This window comes from Fulvia fulva, chromosome 1 (assembly GCF_020509005.1).
Source record: "Fulvia fulva chromosome 1, complete sequence".
Taxonomy (NCBI): Eukaryota; Fungi; Ascomycota; class Dothideomycetes; order Mycosphaerellales; family Mycosphaerellaceae; genus Fulvia; species Fulvia fulva.
This window is the reverse complement of record NC_063012.1, coordinates 6,974,417-6,986,433: the sequence shown is the minus strand read 5'-3', so window position 1 is coordinate 6,986,433 and position 12,017 is coordinate 6,974,417. Positions and strand designations below refer to the sequence as shown.

The following is a 12,017-nucleotide window of genomic DNA, read 5'->3' as shown; positions in this document are numbered from 1 at the left end:
GCCGCGGGGCTGCGGCGGTGATGTGTGTGCTGCTGCTGTACTGCAGATGTGTCGTTTTTGGTAGATGTAGCATGGATGTCGGTGTCTTCTGGTTGGATGTGAAGAGGTTATTGAGGAAGTTGCTGTAGTGATGCTTTTGCTTTTGCGTGTCTGGTGAACTCTATTTACAGGACAGGACAGGCGAGGGTCTCCATGCGTCAGCAGGGCATCGTTTGTTGGTACTTGGTAGACGGTGGAGTCGGAGAAAAGCAGCCGAAGCCAAGGTTTCTGAGCGCAACGGGGAGTGTAATACCGTGCACTCAGCCACCACCAGTGAACACGGCGACGCTTCCTTGTAAGACTTAGCACGCACATCTACTACCAGTACTAGTCTACTACACATTCCCTACCACCACTCTTGGACACTACCGACCTCGACGCTCGCTCACAATCCCATTTCATCCGTACCATCGACATACCGACGGCCCTGCAATCACCTTGCACCTTCCGCCGCAGCGCATGGAAACTACCGCGACTCACCCTTGCCTCCACTAGGCGCTTCCCTCTCCTCTTCGCCACCGCCATGCACTTCCTCCCCTTCACGCTCCTCTCGCTGGCCGCATCCATCCTCTCACCACTCGCGAGTGCCAGCTCCACCATCCGAAACCCCATAGGCGCACTCTCCGCTGTACAAAATGCCACGATACATACCCACAACCACCGGCTCACAGCCCTGTCCGACTTCGAGCTCAGCTTCAATATCCGCGACGATGTACACATCAAACTCTCGTTAGAACCGAATCATGATATTCTGGGAGAAGATACGACGGTTACATATCTTGCGCCGGATGGGAGCGTTGCGCGCCGAGAAGGCGTGGATAGATTGGGGCATAGGGTGTTTAAAGGTGTGGCGTGGGCGCAAAGGCCGAGTATAGGACAGAACCAATGGCAGCGTGTTGGATGGGCTCGTATTGCTGTGACGCAGGATGGTGCGCAGCCTGTGTTTCAGGGAGCATTTTCGGTGAACCATGATAACCATCACATTGAGACTTCGACGAACTTTATGAGGACGCGGCATCCGATGGATCCTGAGGTGGACAGCTCCGAGGAATACTTGGTCATCTGGAGAGACTCGGATATCTTGGACGACGTTGCGCACTATGGACAGCATAATGACTTGCGTCGCAGTATTGATGGTGAACTGGGGTCCTGCGCTGCTGATCGACTCATGTTCAACGCTCGCGACGATCATCCTGTCTACATGGCGATGAAGACGAAGCGCTCCTCAGACGACAAGTCTTACGGCTTCATGGACTTCTCGAACATCTTCAAACGACAGATCGATAGCACAAGTGGCGGAAGAAGTGCAGGTGTCAACTTGGCTAGCAACATCGGAAACACTGCTGGGTGTCCGAGTACTCGGAAGGTCGCCCTGGTCGGCGTCGCCACCGACTGCACTTACACTGCTGCATTTAACTCGACACAGTCGGCTCGTGAGAACGTGATCCAGCAGATGAACACTGCTTCCGGGATATGGGAGAATGCTTTCAACATCTCACTTGGCCTACAGAACTTGACTCTCTCGGACGCGAACTGCCCTGGAACACCGAACTCCGCGAACGAGTGGAACCAGAGGTGTTCCGACGACGTCGATATTCAGGACCGTCTCAACCTGTTCTCCGCCTGGCGCGGCAATCAACGAGACTCAAACAGTCACTGGACATTACTCAGCACTTGCGCGACGCAGACCGCTGTCGGGCTTGCCTGGCTCGGACAGGCTTGTGTCGGGACAGCCATCATGACCAACGGAAGCGTTACTGGTAACGGCCAGACTGGCGGAAGTGGTAGTGAGACTGTTGCTGGCGCCAACGTGGTCATCCGAACTCAAGGAGCCATGGAGTGGCAGGTTATTGCCCATGAGACTGGCCATACCTTCGGAGCTGTCCACGACTGCACATCGTCGACCTGTGCCAATCAGAATATCGTCAACTCACAGCAGTGTTGCCCACTCACCGCCGACAATTGTGATGCTGGCGAACGATACATCATGAACCCATCCACCTCACGAGGTGTGAACACGTTCAGTCCTTGCTCGATTGGCAACATCTGTGGTGCGCTGGACCGCAACTCGGTCAACAGTCAGTGCTTGACAGACAACCGAGGTGTAACAACCATCAGCGGACAGCAGTGCGGTAATGGCATTGTTGAGCCAGGAGAAGACTGTGATTGTGGTGGCGAGGCAGGTTGCGCGGGCGACACTTGCTGTGAGCCAACGACCTGTTTGTTCACCAGCGGCTCCGTCTGTGACGATGCCAACGAAGACTGCTGCCGTAGCTGTCAATTCGCATCCGCTGGGACAGTATGTCGAGCAAGCACCGGAGATTGTGACCCCCAGGAAACCTGCTCCGGTACTGGAGCTTTGTGCCCTGAAGACAACACCCAACCAGATGGCACCGACTGTGGTGACGGCCTCGAATGCGCTTCCGGACAATGCACCAGCCGCGACCAGCAATGCAAATCAGTAATGGGAAGCTACACCCGCGGAAACGATACATACGCCTGCGGCACTTCCGGCTGTGCAATCAGCTGTGCCAGTCCAGAGTTCGGAACAGGAGTCTGCTATGGCCTGCAACAAAACTTCCTAGATGGCACCGAGTGTGGTGGCGGTGGTCGTTGTGCGAATGTAAGCATCAAATCCCCCGCTCGTCCGAATACCCTTATCCACCCTTGACCAACACACTAACGTCTCAAACAGGGACAATGCAAAGGCGCAACAACCGGTGGCCAAATCCGCTCCTGGATCGACGACCACAAAGCCCTTGTGATAGGAATCTGCGCCGCGATAGGAGGTCTCATCCTATTTGCCATCCTAGGCTGCCTCGTCCGCTGCTGTAAGCGCCGCCGTCGCGGCTCGAAGCGGGTTCCGTCAGGGCCCCCTGCTGCTCCTCCGGGAGGATGGTAAGTTCCCCTATCACCCAAAGCTTGCTGATATTTATGTGTTTCACATGCACAAAGTATCAAACGCTGATATTCCTCTCCTGAATTGTAGGCAAGGATGGAACGCTCCTGTCATGAGCGGAGCCGCACGCGGTCACCCGAATATGCAACAACAGCAACAACAACATCCAAGTCATGGATGGTTTAATCAACAGCACGGTAACACCGGTGGTTGGACTCCACCTCCTGTGCCGCCACCGGCGTATCAGCAGAGGAGTAATAGCATGAGGTATGCATAGAGCAGGGCATCATCGTTGTGCATGGGCTTTTGGCGTTTACATGTGTTTCGGAAATGACTGTGATGACCGAAGAGAAGATTGCATTATTAGAGAGAACGCGGCGAGACAGGACCGTCAACAGAGTTGATTGGCATAGCGATTGGTTCGGAAGGGAGATTTAGAGGCATTGAGACGATGGTTGTAGATGGATTCTCCTGCAGATGGATGCACAGACAGATTCGAGCTGGAATTTAAGATGATGTGTTTCTTGAAGCATGGTATCCACGACGAATCATTGTCTTCGTGCAACTGGAAGAACATGACCCGCAAGCTCCTGTTGAACGTATACACAGAGGGAGTGGCTTCCTAGAATTTTCTTCATCACACTTGTCCATTTCATCAATAGTCTCAAGAGCTAAGAATGGTATCCCCAAACGGAGCATCCTCATGAGAATCATACAAGTCAAAAGCGCCTCCCATCTCATCCTTCATCACGTCACATCATCACCATCACTTCTTCCCCTTCGACTCATGCACAGTCTCAATGATCTTGTCAACCACCGAGGGATCCGCCAACGTGCTCGTATCACCAAGCTGATCCTCCTCACCCGCGAGGATCTTCCTCAAAATTCTCCTCATTATCTTGCCCGATCGTGTCTTTGGCAGATCGGGGATTGGGAAGATGGCCTTGGGAGCGGCGAAGGGGCCGATAGATTTCCTGACCTGCAGGACGAGGTCCTTCTTCAGCTGATCGTTGATCTCGTGGCCGTCCTTGATGGAAACGAAAGCGTTGACAGCTTGGCCGGTCAGCTCATCGTTGATACCGACGACAGCGGCTTCGCCGACGGACGGGTGCTCGATCAGGGCGGCTTCGATTTCAGCGGTTGACAAGCGATGACCGGAGACGTTGACGACGTCGTCGACACGGCCGCGGATCCAGTAGTAGCCCTCGTAGTCTCGTGCGGCGCCGTCACCGGTGAAGTAGTAGCCCTTGTAGACGTTTAGGTAGGTGTCCATGTATCTCTTGTGGGCGCCCCAGACAGTGCGGGCCATGGAAGGCCAGGCTTGCTTGAAGGCGAGGACACCCTCGACATCGTTGCCTTGGATCTCTTCGCCGGAGACGGGGTCGATGATGGCGGGTTCGATGCCGAAGAAAGGGAGGGAGGCGGAGCCAGGTTTGGTTGGGGTCACACCACTCATTGGAGTGATGACGTGGGAGCCGGTCTCGGTTTGCCAGTAGGTCTGTTAGGAGGTCAGTGTGCGATATTTCTCAATAAATACTTGTGAATACTCACATCCACAATGTGCGCCTCCTTCTTGCCGACAATCTCGTGGTACCACTTCCAAACCTCTGCTGCAATGGGCTCACCGACAGAGCCGAGAACACGGAGAGCCTTCATCTGGGCCTTGACGTGCTCGTTACCAGCACGCTTCAGGAGTCTGAGTGCAGTTGGTGCAACGTAGAACTGTGTCACCTCGTGCTTCTCGCAAACATCCCAGTATCTGCTGAAATCGGGGTATGCTGGCGTTCCCTCGAAGACGACAGTAGCAACACCGAGAACCAACGGAGCGTAAACCACGTAGGTGTGACCAGTGATCCAACCAACGTCTCCACCGCAGAAGAATCTGTCAGAGTCGTGGATGTCGAAGACGTACTTTCCGGTAGCTGCTGCTCCGAGCAGGTATCCAGCGGTTGTGTGCATGACACCCTTGGGCTTGCCGGTGCTACCACTTGTATAAAGAAGGAAGAGTGGGTCCTCAGAGTTCATGCTCTCTGGTGCAATGTATGCTGGCCACTTCTCGGTCTCCTCGTGCCACCACAAGTCTCTGCCCTTGGTCCATGGTACTTCAGCACCAGTTCGCTTGTATACAAGGCAGCCAGTGACATCGGGACACTGCTTCAATGCCTCGTCAACGATCTTCTTGGTGCCAATGAGCTTGCCACCACGCTTGCCCTCGTCTGTGGTAAGGACAACCTTGGACTCTGCATCGATGATGCGATCTCGGAGGGAGTCTGAGCTGAAGCCAGCGAAAACGACAGAGTGCACTGCTCCAATGCGTGTGCAGGCAAGGAAGGCAATAACGGCCTCTGGAATCATGGGCATGTAAAGTGCGACTGTGTCACCCTTCTTCACACCCATCTGCTTGAGAACGTATGCAAGCTTGGACACTTCCCGGAGCAGCTCGCCGTAGCGAATTGTGCGACCCTCGCCCTTCTCGTCGGCCTCGTAGATGATGGCTGGCTTGTCTGGGTTCTTTGCTGCGTGACGGTCCACACAGTTGTATGAGGCGTTGAGCCTGCCCTCCAAGAACCAAGCGTTGTCACCTCCAGCAAGAGATCCAGTGTGTACAGTGTGGAAATCGCGCTCCCAGGTCAAGAGGTCACGGGCCATCTTTCCCCAAAACTTGTCTGGTTGTGTGATCGACTCCTTGTACATGTCTTTGTACTCGTCGAGCGAGGCGATATGAGGCTTTCCTGGGTGCTTCCTGCTGTATGTTAGCTACCATGATTGGATGGCTGTTTCCTCTGACGTACTTCAAGAAGGCGTCTGGGACGTGGTAGGTCTCGGCATGGTGAGACTCTGGGATGCCATTTGGAGGCTGCTGACTGCCTTCGGACATGTTGGCTGCTCCTGTTCTGGGTTGTTGCTATGTGTGGTCTTCTGTGGGAGTGCTTTCAGGGTGCAAGATGAGGACGAAGTGGTGGAGAAGACGGAGGAGTGTGACAAGAGGAAGTATGATGTAGTGTGCAGGTACAGAGAGCTATTCGGCAGCTTAATAGTTCGGGTAAGTGGCTCCTGGCTAGGGTGCTCCAAAAGCCTTTGATTGCCTTTCCGAGGGGAGTTTGTCTGGGATTTGAGATTACTGTCAGCTAGCCGGGAGGGCAGCGGAGGAAGCAGGGTGGCAGGATGGGCACAGGCTGGCACAGGCGGCTACTGCGTCACAGCAGTGGTGTTGGGTGCATGTGTGTTGAGACGGGGTGTGACAACGACATGGGCCCAGCAATGATATGGCGGGGCAATGGCGGGGCAATGGCGGGCAAGCCGCGAGAGCTCTTGGCCTCAGCGACGCCTGCAGCGAGGCCGGCTGGATTCCTTTGGTCCGTACGCTCGCTGCTGACTGCTAAGCGGCGTGCAACGTGCAAGACGTGACGTGAGCTGTGAAGTGCTGACAGTGTGAGTTGCGTGTGCTAGAGATCTCATACCGTGTGCGCGCCCTCACTGTGTCACCGGTACAGTATTCGCCAGGCACCGTTGGTCCGTTGCCATGTACACAGTACGCCCAGGACTCCAGGAGTGGAAGCAAGGCGAAGGCAGTGGCTCAAGGGGCCTCGACGATGTGATGTTGGCTCCAGCAGATGCCGTCTGCACATACATGTAGTAGGCCTGCTCGAGCACAAGATGCATCATGCATGCATCCGTCGAGTAGTCTGGTGTGTTTCTGTGGCAGGTACGGCGACAGCCCGAGGAGTTCCGCGACACGCTCTTGAATCTTGATCCATCATCCATGCCTCCCACGCGACAGGCTCCCGTGACGGTGACGCTGCAGGCCGCAGAGCCAAGCTGTGCAAGCTGTGCAAGCTGTGCAAGCTGTGCAAGCTGTGCAAGCGGCGTGACTCGTCACTCGTGATGTGTGTTCCGAGTTCGTGGATCGACGCATGGTGCACATGGTGCATGTCAATGCTTCGCTGTCCCTGGAACTCAATCACTGTTGCTGCCGCTCTGTCGCGAACCACAAACTGTCGCCGTTTCGCATTGTTTACCATCACCGCGCACTCCGAAACCGCACAGCAGCAGCAGATGCGTTGGTGAAAGGAGTCGTGCGCAGAAATGATCACCATCATCTCCTAATCACCATCGAGCGCGCAACACATCCAAATCCAATGCGAAAGACAGCAGCGACTTGGCAAGCACCTGCACCCTTTCCCAGCATTCCACGCCTGCGCAGACCGCAAGACCATGTTGCTTGGGTAATGACGCTGTCGTTGAGCTGGCATTCACCGAGGGATCCGTATGTCGCGTCGCCGGCGCTCACATGTTGCGCATCATAAAGGTGGAGACTGACCATGTCCTTGCAATAGCTGGCACAGCCGACGACGTTGCGCAGACCAGGCGGAAGCATGAACAAACACCAACACGCCACCTTGCGACTGACGCCTTCCCACTCGTCCTTCTTCAAATCCTCCACCCCTCGATCGCCCGTCAAAGCCAGCAGATGTGAAGAGCCGGGCTTGCGATTGCAGAAGGTCATCGGGACAACAACCGCTAGCACCACTGGCTTCGATGCCCTGCCGTCTACGAGTCAGTTCGCCTTCACCGCGGGCGCTGCTGCTGTGCTCGCAAAGGTCGATGAGAATCTACATGTCACGCAGAGCTTCTTTCGAGCGAACCCGGGCATTGCCGTGCAGACGCGCGACGGTAATGGCGCATGGCCTGCGACACCCACGCCAACAGAGCCACGGCACAGAACAGTGGGCAACCTGAAAGACCGTGGTGACAATCGCTCGCCTATCAGCTCTGCGAATCGAGACTGGTCCGATTCTCCCGGAAGAACAATATCTGCAAAGGACCGAGTGAAGGCAGCTACTTCGGTAGCAATAAGTCCAAATGGCAAGTGGCTTGCCGTCGGTGAGACAGGCTATCGACCTCGTGTCTTGGTCTTCTCCGCGAAGGATGCTTCCTCAGATACACCTGTTTGCGCAATGGCTGAGCACACTTTCGGCGTACATGCATTGAGGTTTAGTCCTGATTCCAAATACCTTGCATCGCTAGGAACGGTCAACGATGGCTTCCTATACATCTGGACTATCGACGAACGAACTGGCGCGGCTTCGCTGCTTGCCAGCAACAAGTGCACCACAGTGATCCATGCAATGGCATGGCTCGGCCGGAGCATTATCATAGCCGGACTGAGGTTTGTCAAAGTCTTCCGACCTGACGATGATCTTTCAGCCGATGTGCGAAGCGGCGACACAGTGCGAGGAAACTCTCTGACCACGCCGCGAGCTCGCATCGATAATCGATCATCTGACTTTGGAAACAGCATCTTAAGCCCGAAGCACCGTGCATTGGCAGGGAAGAATAGCCTACTGGGCGATCTGCTAGACGCTACATTTACCTGCATTGTTCCAGTGTCCGACTGCAAAGCTTTCGTCTGTGCCGACTCTGGTGAGATATGCTTGCTGGACGACACTGCGAAGATGCAGACACTCACGACCACTGCAAATGCCGGCATCCGGATCACAGCTGCTCGTGTTGAGGAAGATGCAATGCTCTATGTCGCTGGAGACTGCGAAGAATCTGCCAGCTTCGCGATATCTGATCTGGAGTGTCAACCCAGCAGCCCTATCAGGTCGCGACCGAACTCAGCTTCTCCTACGAAAGCGTCCATAAGAAGTGGACCGGCGATAGTGGCGCTGGCCACGCTCGACAACGCGGTTGTTGAGGTCACTTCTGACCATGTCATCCGATTGACGAACGGCCATGGCGTTGACGACAAGACAAACATGACTACAAGGCAGCTCCCAGCTCATGAAGACCCCGTCCTTGGCGTCCAGCCGCTGGAGTCCTCACATATGCCAAACGCATCATTCATAACGTTTTCGGCGAGGGGTACCGTCCACATCTGGGACCAGGATGGCGTCTCGGTCGCAGCAGCACTTTCGTTGCCGATCGAGGACTCTCCAGAAATGTACGGCTTGCAGAACGAATTGAAGGCGGTCACGACACTCTATAAGGGCAGCTTGCTTGTATCTGGTGACAAGTATGGGTCGCTGGCTGTGTTGGACATGCAGGCGCGACGCCTAGCTCACCAGATCCGAGCACACTCCGCTGAAGTTCTCGATTTGCTGGCTTTTGAGCGCGACAACACCAACTACTTGGCTTCTGCGAGTAGAGACCGAACGGTTCAACTTTTCAGAAGTCGAGACGGTCGCCTAGACCTCGTACAGACCATGGATGAGCATGCAGGCGCTGTGACCGGGCTGCTTATCACCAGGAGCGGCGACCAGCTGCTATCGTGCTCATCGGATCGTTCCATTGTGATCCGTAAAGCTATGGCGCGTGAGGTAAACGGATCGTCGACATTGGCGTTCGTCATGCTCAGAGCAATAGCCATCAAGACGACCATTACCAGCATGGCTCTGACCGGAGAAGAGAATGTGATCCTAGCTTCGTCGTCCGATCGTTGCATAGGCAAGTACAGCATCAAAAGCGGCCAAGCCGGGTTTGCATTCAAGTGCTCTGACAATGAAAACGGCGAAGCGGTCATCATGTCCAAGATATCCTACGCCTCCAACTTCAACGGCAACCCAGTCATCGCAGGCATCTCCAGCAGTGACAAGTCACTGCGCCTATACTCCGAATACGGCAGCTTGATAGCGAGGGACTGGGGTCATACCGAAGGTGTCACGAACATGACATTCTTGCCAGTCGCCACCACAGAAATAGATCAATCGCCAGTTCCACGGATCGTGACCGTGGCCGCAGACTCGACTGTGTTCCTCTGGGCTGGTGTGGCGCCAGGAGGCCGCCGATCGAGCCAGAACCTTCCTGGCAGCGACGAGGAGAAGCCCAAGAATCTGGCTCCGCTGGGACCTCCATTAAGAAGGGTGCTTTCGCACTCTGAGATGAACAGATTTCGACGAGAAAGTTCGGTTGAGGAGCTAGGCTCTCCTTCGCCGCCGGCTGCGACAGTACCTCCAGTCTCGCCGCCGAAGGTACGGAAGAAGACATCTAGGCTATCCCTCGCTCAAGCACCCAAGCTCGAGCCCGGTCATCGATCGAACTTTGACACATCACGCCGAAGGAGTCTTATGCAACGGTCGCCGTCACCTCCCAGCCCAAGGACTACTAGCAAGAGAGATATCACCAAACGGCAAACACTAGGCATGTCGATACGGTCGAAGAGCAGCGATAACGTGCTCAACGCTGGCGTTTCCTCCAACGGCCATGTCAGTGGGTTCGGCAGCCTTACATCCTCCACAGAGTCTGTCTGTCGAACATTACGTGCTTATCGCAGAAAGCTCGCATCGCCGAACACCGGCAACGACATAGCACCAGCAGCATTCCGAGAGCTGGAGAAGGAGCTCAAGTTGACTGTTCGCGCAATAGGCGAGAAGTCACAGGGCAAGGGCGTGGATGAAGCCATCTTGGCGAAGCTACTCGACCAAGCAAGTGATCGGCTGGTGGGCATACTCGACCAGAAATTCAAAGCTCGTGTGGACAGTCCGTCACGTAACGGAACCGATGATCAGTCTCCTTCGAGTAACGGGCGACTCGAGCCTCCAGCCGAGCTTGAGGAACCGATCGAGGAACGCATTGAGCGTTCTGATACAGCGCCAGGAGCGCTTGAGACTCGAGCGAATCGTTCATAAAGCAGCTACTTCGTTGCTGCGACATTTGCGCTGCGTGGTGGTCGCGTGGCACTCTGCTTTGAGACCATGACAATGACAGCACTTCTGTCGATCTGGCACTAGGGACGAGCTGGACTCCAGTTTCATACAAGGCGTTCGACTAGGCAAGATACCCCAAAGTTTTCATCCTATGTAGATGCAGAGGAACAAGGAATAGTTCATATTCCGGCGTAATACACTTGATCCCGCTTGTTGACTGTCGACAACTCGAAGCTCGTCTGCTCTTTCCTCACGGCCCGACTGAAGCGACTGGGGTCAATGTCTCAGCGTGGTATTGCCTGCAAGCCAGGAGGCGTGATGTGCCAATCGGCAGTCGACCACCACGCGCCATGCGACAGCGAGTCAAGATGATCTGCACTAAGACTGCACGCACCCACTACAGCGTCTCCTCGCAGCGGAAGGTTATTCTCTTTCCGCAGCAGGGTAGAGCAGCCAGGGTAGTAAGACCTAGCTATTCCGCATTCTGCTATACTATCCGAGGCCGTGCGCGGGAGATTGAACTAATCGGACTCTTACTACCTAACCTGATGTAAGGGCGCGCGTATCATAGGGTCCGAACGAGATAGTTGTTGTTCTACGAAGCTACGAAAGAGGAGCGCGAGGCGCGGCGAAGTTATAAAGCAAAGCCAAGCCGCGCTAACCCGATGCGGAAGGTCCGCGGTTCAGCCGGGCCGACGCAGCTACAGTGGGGGGTCGCGGGCTGCCCGTGACAGTATCCCCCCTCCCAAAACACGCCTCAGTCCTCTGAGCGTTATCCACCTTGTGAGGCCACTTGCCTGTCGAGCTCTATAATCGCGCGAACGCCTAATCATCCTCTAGTGCCCTGTCGTTATCCGATAACATCGTATTCGCTCTATTAAGACTATCCTCGACCGGCTTCCTTCGAGAAACATGTTGCCTAGTTAGCTAGCTTGCCCTAGACCTACGTCTGTCTTCGGCTAGCACTTGCGTATGATCCTTATGACTAAAGTTAGGTATCATTATAGGCTCTATAGGCTCTACTCGAGTATCGAATATATACGGAGCAGATTCTATTAGAGGTAAGGCTCGAGGCGACTCATTCGTAACGGTGTCTTTCGGAATGACCCTGATCGTGTTGAGCCCGAGCACCTTAGTAGCTAGTAGGGACCAGTCAGATAGAGCTACGAAGCCTATAGGCGTAGACAACTCCGGCCGGTTATAGTAAAAGTCTATAATAGCGGCCGCCGCGTGTTTAAGCATGTCCTCTATAGGTTACTAGGTCTTACTATCCTCCTCGTTCTGATATCTAGCCTATTTCGCCTTATACTATATATCTACCTTACGCTTATACCCCTTCTTTACCTTACCTACCCGCTTACGGGTATATATATTAAGGATCTTTCCTACCTCGTATATATACGTAGGTACTACTACTATATCGGCTACTA

General features: G+C 54.7%; 3 protein-coding genes across 3 annotated transcripts; 2 read left to right on the top strand and 1 right to left on the bottom strand.

The window, feature by feature from the left end:
* Positions 1–562: 562 nt before the first annotated feature.
* On the top strand, positions 563–3,215 carry CLAFUR5_01295 (Disintegrin and metalloproteinase domain-containing protein B; the record flags this gene model as incomplete). The annotated part of the gene is made up of 3 exons (XM_047900443.1): positions 563–2,662; positions 2,735–2,937; positions 3,029–3,215. The coding sequence occupies 3 exons, from the start codon at positions 563–565 to the stop codon at positions 3,213–3,215; spliced, it is 2,490 nt and encodes an 829-aa protein (XP_047756906.1).
* A 489-nt stretch (positions 3,216–3,704) lies between these two features.
* CLAFUR5_01294 (Acetyl-coenzyme A synthetase) lies at positions 3,705–5,816 on the bottom strand (the record flags this gene model as incomplete). The annotated part of the gene is made up of 3 exons (XM_047900442.1): positions 3,705–4,436; positions 4,490–5,681; positions 5,731–5,816. 3 exons carry the CDS (start codon positions 5,814–5,816, stop codon positions 3,705–3,707), a joined length of 2,010 nt encoding a protein of 669 aa, XP_047756905.1.
* A 1,498-nt stretch (positions 5,817–7,314) lies between these two features.
* CLAFUR5_01293 (Mitogen-activated protein kinase-binding protein 1) lies at positions 7,315–10,569 on the top strand (the record flags this gene model as incomplete). The annotated part of the gene is made up of 1 exon (XM_047900441.1): positions 7,315–10,569. The coding sequence occupies one exon, from the start codon at positions 7,315–7,317 to the stop codon at positions 10,567–10,569; it is 3,255 nt and encodes a 1,084-aa protein (XP_047755417.1).
* Positions 10,570–12,017: the final 1,448 nt, after the last annotated feature.